The sequence below is a fragment of the Mya arenaria genome, chromosome 4 (assembly GCF_026914265.1).
Source record: "Mya arenaria isolate MELC-2E11 chromosome 4, ASM2691426v1".
Taxonomy (NCBI): Eukaryota; Metazoa; Mollusca; class Bivalvia; order Myida; family Myidae; genus Mya; species Mya arenaria.
In genome coordinates, this window is record NC_069125.1 from 19,365,015 (window position 1) to 19,387,157 (window position 22,143).

The following is a 22,143-nucleotide window of genomic DNA, read 5'->3' on the forward strand; positions in this document are numbered from 1 at the left end:
TTAAATACACGGTTACAATCTTGTGATCAGTAATTAATATTTTCCATAAATGTATTATTTAGTTATACATGTGTATGCATTGATTTTAAATAAGAGTGTCACTTTTAAAGTAAATATTCCAAGTAAAGAAATATTATCTACTAATACAATCGGTAACGGGTTTATATTTGATCAAAATCCAAGCGGCAATGGCAAAATCATAAATGGCAAAGCATACATAAATAACTCAAATAATGTAAAATCGACCATCTCGTTTTACAATAAAGTAATGAAAAATACAGGGAGAATCCTAGTAGCCTTTTATTCAACCAATACTCTAACTTGTCAAGACAAAATACACACAAAGCGAGAGACGTACAATAATGTATTTACCCTATACAAACACAATATAGACAAAGATATCGTCCATTAAATATGGACTGTAATGTATCAATAAAAGCATGCCGAAATACAATGAAACATGTGCGCCGTTCCACCGGACCTGTTTAAAATATTTGTTTCACGAATTATTTAATGTTTGTTTTCTGCCGGTGATCTGGAGTTTTTTGTTTGAAAAAGATCTGTCATAATGAAACACATACACTTCACAAATGTTTAAATGAATTTAAAGTAAATATTCAAAGTAAAGGAATTCATGCATTTATTGTAATAGTATCGCTTCTTAAGATCGTTTACTTATCAAAAGCTTACCAATTTCGAAAGGTAATTTCCGAATGCAATAACAATTCAAATGAACTTTTACAACTGTAATATATATTGACATTTGACCATGGGTAAGGAAATGGAAAATACACGAACCAGCAAAGAAGCCCAAAATTCAACCAAAACCCTTGACTTAAGCCCACACAGACAGAAACAAGAGACACACAACATATTCAGAAAATTGGCAAATAATAAATCGATCATTGCAAGCGGATACAACACTGAACAATTCAAAGTACCATAGAACATACAAGTTAATTAGTTTATTTAGCATTCAGGATAAATGTCATATGATGACGTTTACAGTGAAAAAGCATGTCATATAAATTTGACTAAAAACAATAATACATCCTGAAAAAGGACAATGGTTGGAATCCAATTATGGCGCTCATGTTACGGTTTATATAGGTTTTCCATTCTGTTCGTAAAAGCAGCCTTGGTGTGTCTAAAAAGCGTCGGAATATCCGAAAGAAAAAGAAGTCCGAATATTGACGAAATGATTGCTATTGCCACGACACCAACGACTGTAGACGATGCTCTGGGATCAGTCCTACTCCGCAGTCTGTTTAAACTCTTTGCAGTCGAGTTAGCCTGAATGGATGTTTCTTTGACAAGCAGGTTGATTATCTCCTCCTGTGTCAGTCCAGTAAATGTTTTATTTTCGTAACAAATGCATGGCATTATGTACAATTTCCCTGGAGCACCTGGTGTTGTGCTAATACCTTAAAGAGATACAAACATGCTCTATTATAAACGATTTCTCATTTACCATGTACTTGTATTTCGAAATCGTTCGAAACGATTTGTCAGTGCTAGTTATAAATGCATATATTTTGTCTATATGAATAAGAAGTAAATTTTAAAAGATTTTTTTTAATTCAGGGCAGGATAATAAATATGACATACATAATTATTATGAAATGATCACACATGGGCGCAGGTAGTATAAAACCAAGGATAAAGTATACTAAAATACAATGATTGGTTTTTGCTACACCAAGTCTTTATTTATCGTTAATGATTAATAATGGCGATCTTCATAGCTAGTTTGCCGGCTCTTGCACCCATTAAAATTGCAATTACTAAGATAAGTTTAGAGATACAGTGTGATTATTATTCACATAACTGTAGAATCGTCTACTTTATACATAACTTACTGGTGTGACATATCGGTGCAGTATTTGACCAGACTGATCCATCGGAGCATGTCCTGGTAAGAAAGTGTGACTTTGTAAAACCGGCATTACAGGTGTATGTTGCAACGGCCCCGTATGTTGTATTTCCTGATATCCCACCGGACAAATTTACATACCCATTAACTTGGTCGGGTACTGGTCCACAGTCTTAAATAAAAACATTGTGAATGGTGAAAGTCAAACTATAAATAGTCACATCATATGCCTTTCTACTTGCTTTGGCATTTTCTCTGACATGCACATCGTTATACCCATTATTTTACGATTATAACCAAAGGACAGACGTTTGTTAACCAAAAGGCCTCTGACGCTTAGCGGCGAAAATATTAACCAGAATTACCTATAATGTCACATGTCGGAGTTTGGGGAAACCATTTCCTTGAAGCATTACAACTCACAACGTCGTAAGAGCTTAAAGCAAAGCCTTGATCGCATACAAAGGCTGCACTCTGCTTATAAGTTGAACCGTTCGGAAATGAAACGTTCCCATTGGATGGCGGTGAAAGCGACCCACAGTTTACTGGCTCACAGATAGGAGGAATATCACTCCAGTTACCATCGCCATGGCATTGCTGTATTGAAATTCCATTCAGCTCGTATCCCGCATCACACATATACTCGATTAAGTCATTGTACGAAAACGTGGAGTTCACCGCCACAACGACGCCATTCAAAGGACTGAAACGTGTCGAGCAATTGACCCTGCTGCATATGGCTTCTGTACCATTCCAACCCAGATCTGGTTGACATGTCCGTTCAATGTCACCACTAGTATGGACGTATCCAAACGCACACTCGTAAATAGCCACAATTATAGGCAAACCTGCATGCCTCTCAGAAACGTATACATTCGTCGATGTGGAATTTAACAGTTCACCACACACTGAAATGTTTAAACATGTATTTTAAATCAACCATTTGCACAAAACTACATCGCCTGTATCGTTAATGACTGCTGAATGCGGCTTTCATAGTAATTTTGTGGCAACATGGTATTCAATGTAATTTCAATTTCTAAGATAATGTGATTATTGATAACATATCTGTAGATTTGTTTCCTCTATTCACAACTTACTCGTGGAACAACTGGGTGCAGTGTTTGACCATGATGAATTATCAGAGCATGTCCTCGTAAGACTGTGTGAAAGTGTGAATCCAGCATCACAGTTGTATATTGCAACGGCCCCGTATGTTGTATTTCCTGATATCCCACCGGACAAATTTACATACCCATTAACTTGGTCGGGTACTGGTCCACAGTCTTAAATAAAAACATTGTGAATGGTGAAAGTCAAACTATAAATAGTCACATCATATGCCTTTCTACTTGCTTTGGCATTTTCTCTGACATGCATATCGTTATACCCATTATTTTACGATTAAAACCAAAGCGCAGACGTCTGTTAACCAAAAGGCCTCTGACGCTTAGTGGCGAAAATATTAACCAGAATTACCTATAACGTTACATGTCGGAGTTTGGGGAAACCATTTCCTTGAAGCATTACAACTCACAACGTCGTAAGAGCTTAAAGCAAAGCCTTGATCGCATACAAAGGCTGCACTCTGCTTATAAGTTGAACCGTTCGGAAATGAAACGTTCCCATTGGATGGCGGTGAAAGCGACCCACAGTTTACTGGCTCACAGATAGGAGGAATATCACTCCAGTTGCCATCGCCATGGCATTGCTGTATTGAAATGCCATTCAGCTCGTATCCCGCATCACACACATACTCGATTAAGTCATTGTACGAAAACGTGGAGTTAATCGCCACAACGACACCATTTGAAAGACTGTTAGGTGTCGAGCAATTGACCCTGCTGCATATGGCTTCTGTACCATTCCAACCCAGATCTGGTTGGCATGTCCGTTCAATGTCACCACTAGTATGGACGTATCCAAACGCACACTCGTAAATAGCCACAATTACAGGCAAACCTGCATGCCTCTCAGAAACGTATACATTCGTCGATGTGGAATTTAACAGTTCACCACACACTGAAATGTTTAAACATGTATTTTAAATCAACCATTTGCACAAAACTACATCGCCTGTATCGTTAATGACTGCTGAATGCGGCTTTCATAGTAATTTTGTGGCAACATGGTATTCAATGTAATTTCAATTTCTAAGATAATGTGATTATTGATAACATATCTGTAGATTTGTTTCCTCTATTCACAACTTACTAGTGGAACAACTGGGTGCAGTGTTTGACCATGATGAATTATCAGAGCATGTCCTCGTAAGACTGTGTGAAAGTGTGAATCCAGCATCACAGTTGTATATTGCAACGGCCCCGTATGTTGTATTTCCTGATATCCCACCGGACAAATTTACATACCCATTAACTTGGTCGGGTACTGGTCCACAGTCTTAAATAAAAACATTGTGAATGGTGAAAGTCAAACTATGAATAGTCACATCATATGCCTTTCTACTTGCTTTGGCATTTTCTCTGACATGCATATCGTTATACCCATTATTTTACGATTAAAACCAAAAGGCAGACGTCTGTTAACCAAAAGGCCTCTGACGCTTAGTGGCGAAAATATTAACCAGAATTACCTATAACGTCACATGTCGGAGTTTGGGGAAACCATTTCCTTGAAGCATTACAACTCACAACGTCGTAAGAGCTTAAAGCAAAGCCTTGATCGCATACAAAGGCTGCACTCTGCTTATAAGTTGAACCGTTCGGAAATGAAACGTTCCCACTGGATGGAGGTGAAAGCGACCCACAGTTTACTGGCTCACAGATAGGAGGAATATCACTCCAGTTGCCATCGCCATGGCATTGCTGTATTGAAATTCCATTCAGCTCGTATCCCGCATCACACACATACTCGATTAAGTCATTGTACGAAAATGTGGAGTTAATCGCCACAACGACACCATTTGAAAGACTGTTAGGTGTCGAGCAATTGACCCTGCTGCATATGGCTTCTGTACCATTCCAACCCAGATCTGGTTGGCATGTCCGTTCAATGTCACCACTAGTATGGACGTATCCAAACGCACACTCGTAAATAGCCACAATTATAGGCAAACCTGCATGCCTCTCAGAAACGTATACATTCGTCGATGTGGAATTTAACAGTTCACTACACACTGAAATGTTTAAACATATATTTTAAATCAACCATTTGCACAAAACTACATCGCCTGTATCGTTAATGACTGCTGAATGCGGCTTTCATAGTAATTTTGTGGCAACATGGTATTCAATGTAATTTCAATTTCTAAGATAATGTGATTATTGATAACATATCTGTAGATTTGTTTCCTCTATTCACAACTTACTAGTGGAACAACTGGGTGCAGTGTTTGACCATGATGAATTATCAGAGCATGTCCTCGTAAGACTGTGTGAAAGTGTGAATCCAGCATCACAGTTGTATGTTGCAACGGCCCCGTATGTTGTATTTCCTGAAATCCCTCCGGACAAATTGACATACCCCTTGACAGGGTGGGGTACTGCACCACAATCTGAAATACAATATTTTATATTTGTAAAAGTCAAACTATAATAGTCACATTATCTGTATGACTGTTTTTTTTTCCTTTTCTCTGACATGCAAATTGTTATATATTTGTAATACATGCACAATGAAGTTATACACAATGTAGTGTTCTATTAAATGTAATAATTATTTCTGAATCGCAGACATCAGTAAACCTGATGAACCTTATTCAAACAAAGCTATAAATTGGCGAAAAATCTACCAAAATTACCTATAATTTCACATGTCGGAGTTTGAGGGGACCAACTTTTCGATGCAATACACTTGACAACTGTGGTAGAGCTCAAAGCAAAGCCCGAATCGCAAACAAAAGCTGCAGCCTGTTGATATGTTGTACCGTTTGGAAATGAAACGTTCCCATTGGATGGCGGTGAAAGCGACCCACAGTTTACTGGCTCACAGATAGGAGGAATATCACTCCAGTTACCATCACCATGGCATTGCTGTATTGCAATGCCATTCAGCTCGTATCCCGCATCACACACATACTCGATTAAGTCATTGTACGAAAACGTGGAGTTAATCGCCACAACGACACCATTTGAAAGACTGTTAGGTGTCGAGCAATTGACCCTGCTGCATATGGCTTCCGTACCATTCCAACCCAGATCTGGTTGACATGACCGTTCAATGTCACCACTAGTATGGACGTATCCAAATGCGCACTCATAAATTGCCATACTTCCAGGCAAGCGTGAAGCAGGCGTATACACACTCCTCGAAATGGTATTAAGCAGTTCATAACACTCTGAAATATATAATATTAGGGATCGATCGTCCGAGTACTCGAGTACCAAATCACTATTCGAGTACTCGGAAAAAATCAATAAAAATCACAAAATACACGGTTTACAGACGAAGTATCAGATCCGGTTAGTTGCCAAGAGGACACTTAACGGTCCATTTAATCGATGAATAATACAACATTTATATCGTTTGATATATGCAATTTTGAGTTGTTAATATGTCAAATATTCTGTAATAAAAATCAGTACAAAATATCATGCATCACATGTTTCCGTGACTATTATGTTTTTATATTGTACAATATTTAAGACAATATTATGTTCCAAAATAACTTTGTAACGAAATATGTCATATGTTATGTTAAACAACATTTAAAGTTTAGTTATATTAGTTCATCCATAGCTATCCGTTTATTATGTGTCTGCTTACTACATTGTATAATTGTACAATTCATGTATTTGTATACAATTTATGTATTTGTATGCAATATGTATGTTTATCACGAAAAACTGTATAAGTTTAAGTGAAAATAAAATCTGTTCTGTTCTGTTCTGTTCTTTAATCTCCGCTGTGTACACTATTGACCCTAATAAATTGGTTCAGAGTTGTTGTGAGAGTTGCAAACTGTCAACAAAGGGCCCCTATTTCCAATTAGCACTGATGTCAAATTGCAAAGTTTTGATAACGGTACTTTCACCTACACAAATCTATTGTTTACCAATTAGAGACCTTTCACCAAACAATGGACGCCAGCGAGCGAACGAGTAGCGACCGTTACGAGCATTGATTTCTTAACGGGGCGTATTTTAACTATTTTTGCAATGATTATCACAAATGATTGGTTTATATCTTAAATCAAGAATTATGAATATTAATGAGGTAAACAACAATAATACAGTACGAAGTATTGCGTTCATTATTTTTGTGTATGCTATTAATTTCCGTTCATTGTAATTCTGATTGTTGTTCATTATAAATCTCGATTGTTCCTTTTATTTATTTTTTCTGTTAAAGAACATAAGGAAAGTTTAATTTAAAGATTAAAATGACCAATAATACGACCAACGTACAATATACGTCATGAACGATTCATGTATACACGATCTTGTCTTTCCCGAAAACAAATTCAATTTTTCCGAGTAACCTTGTACCCGAATACTCGATCGAAAGATTGTCCGAGTACTCGAGTACAATTGTACTACTCGTTGCCATCCCTAATATATAAAACGTATAGATAAATATCTGCATAGTCTTAACACGCATGGATAGCGTAAACAATAGGTAAATACACGTGTACGAACTTACAAAGAACACATGACTACCTATGTTACAGTTTCTGGTGTACAAATCCACGTTTGAGTCTGCCATTGTTGTGCACGTGGTCCCACAAGAGGTGTAAATTTCACACATGTGTGCATTGTTATCGTACGTAAATATAAAACATCCAACAAGTTCGAAACAGCTGATAAAACATTCGCCGATTTCATTTGTCCTGAAAGATATGTTGGCCGGAACACTAGCATCTACTTTAACGTTTTCGGTCAACGCAAGAGTGAAGTTGGTACATTCTGAAAGATATACAAAACAAGAATTGCGTTATACACTGATGCGACTACATTTCTATATTGTATGCACACAATACATTGCAATAAATAAATTATGTATAGCTAGGTTGTACTTACCACTATGTTACTCACCAGTATTACAACTTGTGCGCATTTGCCATCTTGAAGACTCTGTGAAATACGTATTTTCATGGCAAGTATATCTTGCACATCCTGAATCAGTTGGATTGTAGTGGGCTGATATGTAATTAACGCCGTCGACAAAGCTTTCACATTCCTGTTTAGATAAAACACCCCAAAAACCGCCATTGCCACAATAATTAACATTTCCTCTACATTTATAACAGACCTGGTGTACCCAAGCCGACTCACAACCGACATACGAACATGTCGGTGCTGTTCCATTCCATAGCAAAGTTTGCTGGCAGTGTCTTTCGAAGTCTCCGGCCGTCAACTCATATCCGGCTCTGCACGTGTAACTTGCTGTAGTACCTGGCTCACGAATGGTTGCCGTAGATATCGAATATGTGTATGCGTCATGCAAGGCGGTGCATTCTGTGTGGAAATATAATAGAGATGGTAAGGTATTTTACAACATTTAATTTTAACGCTATTGCGCAATTCGCGACAAACAGAAACGGGTTCTATAGTATGTTTCAGATGTAGAATGATTAGAACATTAATATTTTATTTTATTCAAAGTTTCCGCTTACCTGTGTGACACTCTCTGTAATATAGTGTTGACGATCCCATATGCTCCGATAGGGTACATGTGGTGTGACTGCAGCTAAATAATTTGCACACCTTTGTATATCTGTTGTAAGTAAACACTCGACAGTCGGGGAAGTCGAAACAACTTATGAAACATTCTCCTTCGATGTGTGTCGTGAAAGATACTGTTTCTGCATCCGTGACATCTTGGTAGTCTATCTTTCCTAACGTGAAGACCAGGCAGTCTATACAGAATAGAAATGATGTTTACTTATTGAATTTTAAGAACGCTATAGCAATGTTTTGGCCAATCTTTATTACATGAATATCTTATGCGTTGAAAAGTTAAAAAAGAAGCATGATTAAATACCTATGAAATCTGGAAGATTTGATACACATTACGTTTATCGAAATGGTATGATCAAGTTTGTTTATACCCGGATTACACGTAGATCTTGCCTGCCAACGTGTGGAATCTGTGAAGTAGGTGTTAGTGTGGCAGTTGTAGCGTGCACAGCCGGGGGAGGACGGATTATAGTGCACTGAAAGTGTGTTCACGCCATCGATCGAGTTCCGACACTCGTCTTCTGTCATGTATGGCCATTCAAAGTTGTTCCCACAACTCCCGTAGTAGCCTTTACATTTGTAACATATCTGTGTTAGAAACGTTCCTGTGCAAGTAATTTCGCATATGGGTTCAACACCGCTCCAAGTCAGCAAAGCCTCACAAGTTCTTGTGAGGTCTCCGCCGGTGTGAGTAAAACCGTCGCGGCAGGTGTAGTTTGCTGTCGCCCCAACCGAGATTGAAAGTGTGCTGACAGTGTATGTAGAAGCATTGAACAATTCCGGACACTCTGGAAATGTGAAAAGGTAGGCATCTTATCCATATGTTCAAACAATATAATTATAGTTAGTGGTAAGTATCAGAACCATACGGATACAATTTAACACAGTTTAAGACCAATTATCCCAAAAGGAATGTTTAATTTCTTAGGCACCGTCGTCTTTATTTTTACCCTGCCTCTCTTATACTGAATGGGTAATAAATAAAATATTTCATATTTTTATAAAATGCAACAAACAAAACTAAACAATGTGAAAGAAACCAATTTGCCGTCGGCAACAAGATTCGACCACGTTTCATTTTTGACCAGCATTCCTTGCTGATTCCACTGAGTCACAGGATATTAAGATCAGCAGTTCCAGCCGACTCCACTGAGTCACAGGACATTAGGATCAGCATTCCTTGCCGATTCCACTGAGTCACAGGTCATTAAGATCAGCATTCCTAGCCGATTCCACTGAATCACAGTTCATAAATATCAGCAGTTCCAGTCGATTCCACTGAGTCACAGGACATTAAGATCAGCATTACTTGCTGATTCCACTGAGTCAAAGCACATAAAGATCAGCATTCCTAGCCGATTCCACTTAGACACAGGACATTTAAATCAGCAGTCCTAACCGAGTCCACTGAGTCACATGACATTAAGATTAGCATTCCTAGCCGATTCCTCTGGGACACAGGACATTAAGATCCTGGCCGATTCCATCCAGTCCTAGGACATTAAGATCAGACGTCCTAGCCTATTCCACTGAGACCCAGGAATTCTAGATCAACATACCTAACCAATTCCACTGAGACACAGAACATTAAGATCAGCATTCCTAGCCCGATTCCATCGAGTCACAGGACATTAAGATCAGACGTCCAAGCATATTCCACTGAGACACAGGAAATTTAGATCAAAAGAACTAACCAATTCCACTGAGACACAGGACATTAAGATCAGCATTCCTAGCCGATTCCACCGAGTCACAAGACATTAAGATCAGACGTCCAAGCATATTCCACTGAGACACAGGAAATTTAGATCAAAAGACCTGACCGATTTCACTGAGACACAGGAAATTTAGATCAAAAGACCTGACCGATTTCACTGAGACACAGGACATTTAGATCAAAAGAACTAACCAATTCCACTGAGACACAGGACATTAAGATCAGCATTCCTAGCCCGATTCCACCGAGTCACAAGACATTAAGATCAGCAGTCATAACCGATTCCACTGAGACACAGGAAATTTAGATCAAAAGACCTGACCGATTTCACTGAGACACAGGAAATTTAGATCAAAAGAACTAACCAATTCCACTGAGACACAGGACATTAAGATCAGCATTCCTAGCCCGATTCCACCGAGTCACAAGACATTAAGATCAGACGTCCAAGCATATTCCACTGAGATACAGGAAATTTAGATCAAAAGACCTGACCGATTTCACTGAGACACAGGAAATTTAGATCAAAAGACCTGACCGATTTCACTGAGACACAGGACATTTAGATCAAAAGAACTAACCAATTCCACTGAGACACAGGACATTAAGATCAGCATTCCTAGCCCGATTCCACCGAGTCACAAGACATTAAGATCAGCAGTCATAACCGATTCCACTGAGACACAGGAAATTTAGATCAAAAGACCTGAACGATTTCACTGAGACACAGGAAATTTAGATCAAAAGAACTAACCAATTCCACTGAGACACAGGACATTAAGATCAGCATTCCTAGCCCGATTCCACCGAGTCACAAGACATTAAAATCAGCAGTCATAACCGATGCCACTGAGACACAGGAAATTTAGATCAACAGACCTGACCGATTTCACTGAGACACAGGAAATTTAGATCAACAGACCTGACTGATTTCACTGAGACACAGGGCATTTTAGATCAACATTCCTAGTCGATTCCACGGAGTCACAGGTCATTAACATCAGCAGTCTTAGCCGATTCCACTGAGTTGAAAGACATTAAGATGAACAGTCCTAGCCGATTCCACCGAGTCACATGACATAAAGATCAGCTGTCTTAGCAGAGTCCACTGAGTCACAGGATTTAAGATCAACAGACCTAGCCGATTCCACCAGTTTACAAGACGTTTGAGTATGGGGAGTGATTAATGACGTAATAAACACTTTCTCAACATTGCAGACAAAAGTCAACATGAAGGGTCCATGGTTGTTATGAAAGATGAATTGAATATAATCTTATGTTATCACAAAATCATGATTTTGGTCGATGCTTTTTTATAGTTAGTAGGATAATCAGAAGTGATCGAAAGGCAGAATTAAATTAATTTATTTCTTCATTTGTAAATTCGTAAGCTGACCAAACTAAAATGGGGCTTGTTTTTTTATTATTTCTGTTTCACTACATCAGATTGGCATACATCTTGACTCGAGCAATACCATTGTTTACTATCCTTCTCTGGAATCGCGTCTTCGTGAGAAAAAAAGGTTTTTGTTCAAAAACTATTCTATCATCAAAAACGAATAATATTTTGCTGAATAACAGATCAAATAAATTGAAGTCCTTGCATTTGCATGCAATTTTGGAAAAAAACACAATTGCATTTCAGTAACCTTTGTTTTCGTCTTACCCTATTAGTAGTTCACAGGGGTAATAACAACACCATCTGTAGATGTTTTTTTTGGTACCCAGTTAATATTTTCTTTTCTCATCACTAAAGCCAACCAGGGATAATATACCACGTGGTCTAAATAATGTAAATTTGGACTTTAATGCCACTGTGAAATCCACCATTGAAAAGAGCATGATCTAACCAAAACCAAGAACAATGATGGGCTACTAATTTACAGATGTTGTTGAAATGATGCGTGAGAATGAGTGGAAGCTCTTTTTATAGATTTAAACATTACGCTAAATTTTAATTGCAACATTGAACACTTCATCAGACAATGTCTTGAATAGCTGTTGTCTTAATCATGTTTTTCTACTTTGATTTATTTATTTCACATTCGAGCTTATAAAGAGACCAAACTTTATTTTCCAGCTTAGGCCTAAAAAAATTATGTCTGTTTCGGGTAACCTGACTCTACCTATAAAAATGCGCCGACCCTAACTATTTTTTCCCGTTTCTGAGCAAAAAAATATTTGTTAGCGAATAGAGAGTTACGAAGGGCGGATAAATGCAGATTTTAATCAGAATTATTGTTTATATGATAAAACAAAGTCAGGCAATGACAGTAATGTAGGAAAGACTGCCATGTGCAAGGAAACACTCTGAAATTACGAAAAAAAAACATCCCTACCTACCCTACTTAAAAATTATGGGAAGGTTACCCTAAACAAACAATTTTTTTTGGCCTCAGTCTTATTTGCTGATGTGTAAACGAACTATGGCGATTTGTTCATATTTTGTTCATGTTATTAGTGAGATGTTTTACATACATGTAAAGAAATGTGAGAACTGTTTAATATATCGAGTTTATTCTCTTCCCAATAACTATTTGATTTACTGTTAAGTAACGCGAAGAAGATACTATTAGTCTATATTAGTTGTCAGTAATATGGAAAGGCGAAATACCTGAGGATAGGCAATTTCGTTGATACACATAAGAATTATCATCATATGCCATATTGCAGGGGGTCGACTGTGGTCCGCAATTCGTATACAATCGACAAAGCCTTGTCCTGGTGTCATACGAGAATGTCTGACAACCTGCTTGGTCAAAACAGTTTGCAAAGCATCCCCCCTCAGAATTTGCAGTAAATGTTCTGTTTGCAGTGTTAGTTACGTACCTATCATATCCCATTCGATACAGATAAAATATCATACAATCTGAAATAAAGGCAAAATGTAATGTCTTTACAGGTGCATGCTACAAAACAACCATTTGCTGGAACGTTGAATTGTTGAGATTAATAAGATCTAAGGCAGATTATATTTGTCTGTGACCTGGGCCAATGTTCTCGAACATTCTTAGGCTTATTAAGCGTAAGAATCTTATTTTAATTTTATTTATCTAAATAGCTTACCTAAACTTTATTTTAAAAAGTAAAAATTGCGTATTTGGATAATGATGAAGATGAATTTCAATAACAGAAAGAAAGACGTTAAGAAAGTCAAAGCATGGTTATGTGTAACACCGATAAAAGAACTTTTCGAAATAGATAATATTACATCTGTGATGTACCAGTTCTTAAAGGTGATCGTACAATACACGTGTATGTTGCTGTTGAACCAGGTAGCCGGTCAGTGGTCGTCTGAACAGAGTATGTTGAAGTGTCCGACAGCTCTTCACAACCTTTACCAGAATACACAAGGTAGAGGTTATCGAAAGGGCGACGCAATGTTGTTGAGTATTAGACAAAATGAAGGCACATTAAGCATCATAACAAAATGGACCGTTTGTGTTTGCCGTACAACATAATTAAAGACTTCACGTGAACACTCTTTATAGCATTAACTGCACATAGCATACTCATTTTCCGGATAGTAAAGTTTTTGCTGACAATTTAAATTTCATCAGAGTCTTTGAATTTTAATTCAAAACTTGGAAGAACACTTAACAAGCAGATAGTAGCATATACATCTGAAGTTAGAATGTAAGAAGAAATGTCTGGAGACACAATAGCGCAATCGTCTCAGCTACATGTATGAACTTACTTCCTATTCCGCGTATCGGACAAAATACACAATGTATTTATTGATCATAGTAAACATGTTAAGATCATGGTATGTAGTTAAACTTACGCACAAATGTTTACACGGATTAAATTAATGACAAGAAAGCAGAGAAATAAGATACAACTCAGTACATACCGTCATGACATTCTCTTTCATACACGTCGGAATTGTAGTCATATTCCACATTGCAATCTGTCCCGCAGCTTGTGAACAACACACATCGCCCATCGTCGTTATCGTATTCTACGGTGTAGCAGTTGTGTGTGTCAAAACACTTCTCTAAACACCTACCGATACTTCCTGGGTACGATGAAGAGTGGGCGGTATGGCTGGAGGAGACTCGGCGTCTGGAAACGTAGGATAGTGTGAAGTTTCGGCAATCTGAAACAAAACATGTATGTACTCTGTGTCATCAACACTCGGAAATATCGGTGATAAGTGCTTTGTTAAATATTGCATATAAAATATTTAATGAATGACTTAAAATTGCTGCTTCTGAATATAATATGAATTGTCTGCAGTCTAAAAAATACAAATATAATACGAGTGTAGTTCTCGTATTATCTTTTACTCTCATTTTGCAAGTAAACAATGTTTAATAAGCGGCTTAAAACTCTTTATGTCCATTCTACGTCATTAGTATCTGAATATTAAATAACCAATACTGGACGTTTTAAATTGATATTTAAATAGTACATCATAAGCAATCTAATTTACGTTAACATTAATTAGGCATCAGCCTCATTATTACAATAAATGTCTTAACATAGAGCGTATTATGGACGTCATTTTTGTTGGTCTTGTCGCAGTAGTTTCCATTGAATTATTATACTTAATATCCATGGCATGCAGATCATCTGAAAAAGGACAATCATGTTATTTTCACTTAAGGAAAAGAATGGCGTACTGCATCCATATACTGACCCATCACATCCCTGTGGTCTATACACTGGTTTTTAAAGTATGACTAAAAATGTTATGACTTGGATGGACTTGCGTCACTTTTACCATGTTGAGAAGTGTTTTCTTTTCGTTCGTCTATTAATTAACTCCCAAACCATAACAGTAGCAAGTAGGCGGAGATTAAACGTACAATAACTATAACAACGCTAATCAACTATACAGACGTTAGAAAACGTTGCCTTTGAAAACATGGTACCAAACAATTCACTAATTACCCTCATGATTGAAATCATACACTTGCACTGAAGCTGTAGGTGTACTTACTTTTACTAAATGAATGATCAATCTATACATTGCTCTAGTCTTTACGATAGGGAAGATCTGGTGGACATAGTGTATGTACTCCGTCAAACCCAGGTTTTTCACATATGTGACATTTTTAAAACGCCGACCACAGATTTTCGTCCTTCATCTTACCTAAACACTTTAAGATAATTTCAAAAGAATGTAAACGAACAGGGAAAAATAAAAATAAAAGGACTGATTCCTATTTTAACGCTTCCTCATGTAACTCATCATACCCACGGGGGGGGGGGGGGGTCTTTAACATATTTTCGATATTTCTTGGTGGTAGAAACGAGATTTGTACAATTTGCGCGAGTTTTTTCGACATCAGTACGAAACTGCTTCGATACTTACTATTACGAGTCCCTCGGTTCAGTACATAATGCAAGTTTGGGGTTCTATTTTAAGTTATTGAGAAGTATACTATCAGTTTGCACAAACTATACTTGGGTCCACTGTTTTAGACTGAATGGCGGATTAAAATATGTTTGTGATCAGACGGACATGTATAAGGTTACTAATCATGCGACATATTTCAATTCAATGTTTGAACTTATTGTATCTTATCCCCATATACTTTCAAACATGACACTGATTTGCGCTTAAATAGTAATTTAGCCAAGCGTACATTATTTAGCCTGCATTATTTAAAGTTCTAAATTCCGTTATTGACGTAGGTTCATGAACTTTTCAGGATAGGTGGCCTGAATACGGAGTCCTATAAATTAAATTGTACTATCATCCATCCGGTGCCTGTCCGATACTCGAACATGATACCGACTGGTAGTGGTCCGATAATTCACAAGTAAGTCACTATGGTCTTACGAGAAAATTCTGTACGCCGATAATTTTAAAAAGTTCAACATTTTTGTAAGCAATACCCAACAATATGCAAACAACGACAACACTAGTTCGACTTCATATAATTAGGTACAGCCAAATTTCTTAAGGTCAAACTCGCTGCAACTCGTAGAAAAACTTTTGATAGAGTGACATGGATATTTTAAATGCTCCTGTGCAATGTTGCAAAGTTCTCAAGAATCGCTTGCACGGTTCATGAATTTGCAAAGCAAATGGTCTATTCTACATAAACACATAAAACATGGTAATTGATTGATAAAAACAATTAAAAAGCTACTGGAATAGGGAAATAAATGATCTTACCTGAGTTGCATGTTGCCCTTGCAAGCCAGCGTGTGTCCGAGGTGTAGCGAATGTTGTAGTTGCAGTTGTAGCGGGCACAGTTAGAGGTGCTGTAGTGTACAGACAGGATACTTGTGCCATCAATGTACGACCTAGTGGTAGATAAAGAGAGATCATTTAAAGGGTACAGGACATCGTTGCTTGTACAAAGTAAAGAATTTGGGCAAGTAAAGTATTCATATTATAGCAGTTCTTCTGCGCTTAGAGGTTATCTTTTTTTAAGAAATTGTAAAAGTAAAAGAAGGAACTAAAATATATTAAGAAAGATTATAAAAACATGAAAACAATTCAAGTATTTGAATCAGAAGAAACACTTATAGTGTGGTAGTTAACGTTTAAATTTGAAATGTATAAACTAACTTGTTTTAATGCTAACTATTTATTAATTTGAAATAACTCAGTATTTGCACGACCTGCATTCCTGAGGGCTCATATTGGGCCATTCCTCGTCATTTCCACAGCTGTCGTAGTAGCCCTTGCACCGGTAGCAAGTCTGCACATCCCACGTCGCTCCACAGCTCAAGCCAAGAACCTGCCCCAAACCTAAGCAAAAATATGCACATATCCTTTCTACTAAGTTTGCGAAGCCAAAAAAATATATAAAACAATGCGAGCTTTTAGTTCGCGATTGGTATATTATGATGGCAGCTTTTGCAAATTTGTGGTGGTGTCATTTACGCATCGAAAGTGCGAAATTTCGGAAAATACTCTGCGGGGAAAACAAATCACTTTTGTGGCGGGAATTTGCCTTGTCGGTTCAACAAACTGAGGACCTATATATCCCGACACAAGGTTGGTAGATTTAAGTATTTTTTTGCACTTGATGGCGAACATCGAAAGGACGAAAATGCGAGAGTGTTGCTTAGTCGCATGTTGCAGAGCGAGAAGGGAACACATCTGTCTTTGCGCGTCGAATGTCCAAAGTAAAAGCACTAACTTTCATTATTTTGTTCTGAATATTGTTTTCATATTTGTAGAAAAGAATAACTTTATGATAATTTAAATGATCATTGACTAGTGAGTTCCGGCGTTTTACATACTTCAGAGTCATGTATAATGTTACCATTTCAATTTCTACTGTTTTGGACATATAGACAGGAAATACGTAATTATATATATATATATATATATATATATATATATATATATATATATATATATATATATATATATATATATATATATATATATATATATATATATATATATATATATATATATATATTCAAGACGAAAATCTATCATGAACGCAAAACTTTTAATAAAACTGTTGTAAATAGAAACATTTCTGAGATTTTCAGAGCAATTGATCTGAAATAAATTAAGAATTTTGGATGTTCGTATTATCCTATCAAAATAGAGGATATATTCATATCCGTATTAATTCATAATGATATTGTTTTATTGATACAGGATGTGAAGAATTTTGTGTTTTTTATGTCTGAATAATTATGTTTTGCCACATAAATCGAGACTCTGTCCGTCACATTTGTTACATTCTACAGCATGTATTTTTTTAGTATTTTCATAACCTTACCTGCAGTTGCTACAAATACAAATAAGTATCTATGCATCTCGCTTTATCACATTTTCAAGTCGCATTTTAACAAAATCCTTGTAGAAAAAACCGTCTCCTCCGATAACCGTTTTCTGGAATCTGGAGAGGAAATATCAAGAACATAACGTATTGATTTAGGAAGCGAGTATTTGTTTTCCAATTTCTACTGTAAGTATAAGTATGTGCACATGCTATTATTGCGACAAAAAGCAAACACTCCGTTGTCGTTTAGATCAATTAGCATTGAATTCGAATATGTCAAGTAGTATCTGCTCACGCGTTCATAAACTGCGGTCCCGTTAAAAGTTTTGCAAATTTCAGCTTGTGACTGAGAGGGAAAAATGAATATATTTTTTTCGATAAGTTTTCTTTCCTTATTGAATTATAAATTAGTTACAATTATTTAATGAAAATGCAATGCACAAATCCAGTAGCAAATGAGAACTGTAACAATATGCCCAAAACCTTATTGCAATAATCTGTTATCAGATAATTGAACAGAAATCTATGTACGCCCCTCATAATTAATAAATTAATCTTCTCATACATACTCTCTCCATGAGGTGTTCACTATGAGGGCACATTTTTAAATGATAAATGAATAAACTAAGTGTTTGCTTCCACCATTGAACACTGGTAAACACTAATCCGTTAAGCTTTTTCAACTATCCGAGAGTTATTTTATAAGCAGAAAAATCATCTTTAAACAAGAGGGCCAAAACGGCCTTATATCGCTCACTTGATAACATTGCAACAAGACAGTGGTTATTAAGAATGTTTGTACTTGCTAAGGAAGTAAATGGTTGTCGAGTAATTGGATAGTCGATAGGGAGGTTGGTCGTTTTAAAAGCAAATTGATAGTATGTCTAGGGAAGTCAAGACGTTGTCAGCATTCTCGGGGTCAATGGATGTGATGACCATGTAAGCCGACTGTAGCTATGAAAGTAAATTATTGCTTAGGAAGTCATTGGTTGCTTTTGATATAGGAAGTTGCAAAGGAAGAAAGTGGTTGCTTAGACAATACTGATTGTTAATGAAGTAATTGGTGGCTAAGCTAGTAAGTGGTTGCTTACGAAGTAATTGGATGCTAAGGTAGTTACTGGTTCCAAAGAAAGTCACTGGTTGAACAGGAATTTATAAGACAGTATGGATGAAGATAGTTGCTAAGGTTATCAGTAGCTTCTATGAAAGTCGTTGGTTGCTAAGGAAGTCGTTAGTTCCCAATGAAGTAATTGCTTGCTAAGGATAACTGTATTCGGTAAGGAAATCATTGGTTGCTAAGGATGTCATTTGCTACTAAGGAACATTGCGGTTGCTTAAGAAGTAATTGGTTGCTAAGGAAGTAATTGGATCCTATGAATGGAGGAAGTTGCTAAAAAGTCAGTGGCTGATAAGGAAGTCATTGGTCGTAAGGAGAATAATTGGTTACTAAGGAAGTGTATGCTAGGGAGTTAGCTAAGTGCTTAGGTAGTCATAGGGTTGCTAAGTAGGTTTTAGGTTGCTAAGGAAGTCATTGGTCGGTAAGGAAGTCATTGGTTGGTATGAATGAAGGTAGTTGCTTAGGTTGCCATTTGAAAGTAAGAAAGGCATTGTTTGCATAAAAAGTCAGGTTTCTAAGGGTCATTGGTGACTCAGGTTGAAAGTGGTTGCTTAAAAGGGGCGGGGCCAGCTTTGATAACAGGGACTTGATTTGAACAATCTTGGTAAAGAACCACTTTATTAGGCAACATACTAAATACCAAGGAACTGCTACCTGCGGTAACAGAAAAGATTTTTTTAAATGACTACTTTTGTTTAAGTTTAAGTTTATAATAAAACCGAGATCCCCGGGGCGGGGCAAGTTTGGTCCTAAGTGCATTATTTGAATACCTTTGGTGAAGAACACCACCATTGGAGTACATTCTAAATATCAAAGGTCTAGCCCTTGCGGATTCGGAGGAGAAAAGGTTCATTTTTTACTTTATAAGTATAATAAAAAAACGACGCCAGCTTTGACCCAAGGAGAATTTTTCGAATAATTTTGGTAAAGATCTACTACATAAGGCTACATAGAACTTGACCATGCGGTTTCTGAGAAGATTTTCATATTTTTACTATGCAAGTACATATTAATCCTAGGACCCTCCAGGGCGGGGTAATTGTTGACCCCAGGAGCATAATTTGAACCATCTTGGTAAACGATCATTGTATGCGGCTAAAGACCAATTATCAAAAGTCTTGGACTTGCGATGTAAGAGAAGAAGTACAGGGACATAATTTGAACAACCGTATGGTTTAAGAGAAAAAGATTTTAAAGTTTTAAAATGTTGACGCCGCACTAAAGACGAACCTTGAGCAACTTGTGCTCAGTTGAGTTCATTACCTATTGTTCTCAATCGGTATGTTGGAAATCGTATTGCGATTCCATATCGTCTTACGGAACGTTGCAGCTGTACTGTGACTTTTTGGTGTGTTTTTTCGAATATGTAACAAGGTTTCACGTTCTTAGGGTGACCCTCATAAAACAAAACAGCATGGCCAGTTATATAAAACTGCTGACAAAAAATGGATCGCAGATTTGCGTTCAAAAATTGATGTTTTATGCATTTTTCTAAAACCGTTAGTAACGGTTTAAGCCATAAAACATTAATTTTCGAACGGAAATATGATAAACTACGATCTGATTTTTGTCAGCAATCTTATATCATGGGTTAGAGGATATTTACGCAAAAATTTGCTCTTTCCAAGACAAATATTAAAAAGAAGTTGTACAAACGGTAAATCTGTGAGATTGCAGTTTTAATGAGTAGATCGGATCCCCTAAGCGTTGTATATGGTTAAGAAGTCTTACTAAAGAGCCACTCATTGTAAAAAAAACAACAACAGCAGCCCATTTAAATTATTTGATTGGTCGATAGTAATTAGTGGATAAATATTTACTAATTAATGAACATTTTCCTTTTTTTGAGAACCGTGATTACGACCTAACTGACCTATAATCAGTCTACAATCAGTGTAAGTCACTCCTGTAGAAAATTGTCTCTTGGTCACATTTCAGTTTGTTTACACAAATAATTCACATTCATTAGGTAATTACGAAAAGAAAATCCACACTACGACAAGAAGTGTTGGATCGGATCAAACAAACAAGTTTTATTAACCCTGTACAGCTAACCGTGTACAAGAACTGTGTTAAACTATATCACGCCTCCGACATGATTGGCACAACGCCATTGGTCAAGGACTGGTTACGTCATGATCTCCTATGTTTCCATACAGGGTAACTAATATTAATATCGTATCAAAATGGCGTCTATTTTCATACCCCGTTGAATAAATGAAACATTTTCCAGATTCAGAGTGTCGGCGTCTTGTTCAATGTAAGGTTGTTGCCGTGGTATATACGCTACGGTTTAGTAGGTGAGCCGATATGGAATCGCAGGAAACCATAATAATATTTTGGATCATCCCTCGTGCAATCACTAGGCATGCGCTTGAAACATATAGCCGGCTTCAACCATAAGCCCTGTGGCGTTGTTTGTTTTATTGTGTCTTTGGGCATATTTGATCATTCTTCGCGCAATCATTTCAGCATGCGCTTTAAACCTTTGGTCTGCTTCAACATTAAGTCATGGGGCGTTGTTTGTCTAGTTAAAATTCGTCGGTCAATGTAAACAATCTCATTGTTAAATAGTTGACTGTTGGAATCGCCCCTGTAGTTTCCAAAGAAATTTGATTGATAAACCAGAACTAACCAGAACTAAACTTATAGGCTCCGATAAGCTTGTGTTGGACAGGTCTAAAACAGCAACTAATGAACGTCAAATGGACCATTCTAACAACCCACGTAGCGGATGATCTCTTTCGAAATATTATATCTGAGTAGTTATACCCTTTATTTCGAAAAGAAAAGCACTTATGGTCATTTCAGGCGACGCGTTTATAGGTTTTTGCAGGTTTTAACTATAAAATAAAGTATTAATACAATACTATATATATAAGCATACATAATAGATAAACAGTCAACCAAAACAAACATAACCATAGAATTAAAGAATTCCTTCTAAAATTTTCATTTTAAGATTTTTTCAGGCTAGGCTGTCGGTCCATTATATGATTTTATGCCAAACAGACGACAAAAATGTGTAAATTATAACCGACCATGAATATCTTTTTTCTTACTAAAAGAATAAATTCTTGATTATTATT

The 22,143-nt window shown here is 36.8% G+C and overlaps 1 protein-coding gene across 1 annotated transcript; it reads right to left on the bottom strand.

Moving 5' to 3' along the window:
- Window positions 1-993: 993 nt before the first annotated feature.
- Window positions 994-17,971, bottom strand: LOC128230678 (sushi, von Willebrand factor type A, EGF and pentraxin domain-containing protein 1-like). Its single transcript, XM_052943123.1, has 17 exons — window positions 17,935-17,971; window positions 16,811-16,940; window positions 16,359-16,489; window positions 14,082-14,327; window positions 8,883-9,299; window positions 8,448-8,690; window positions 7,867-8,289; window positions 7,492-7,737; window positions 5,634-6,170; window positions 5,202-5,387; window positions 4,467-5,009; window positions 4,088-4,273; window positions 3,353-3,895; window positions 2,974-3,159; window positions 2,239-2,781; window positions 1,860-2,045; window positions 994-1,424 (listed from the first exon to the last, which is right to left on the bottom strand). Exons 1-17 carry the CDS (start codon window positions 17,969-17,971, stop codon window positions 1,096-1,098), a joined length of 5,112 nt encoding a protein of 1,703 aa, XP_052799083.1. The 3' UTR covers window positions 994-1,095.
- Between the last annotated feature and the right edge of the window lie 4,172 nt (window positions 17,972-22,143).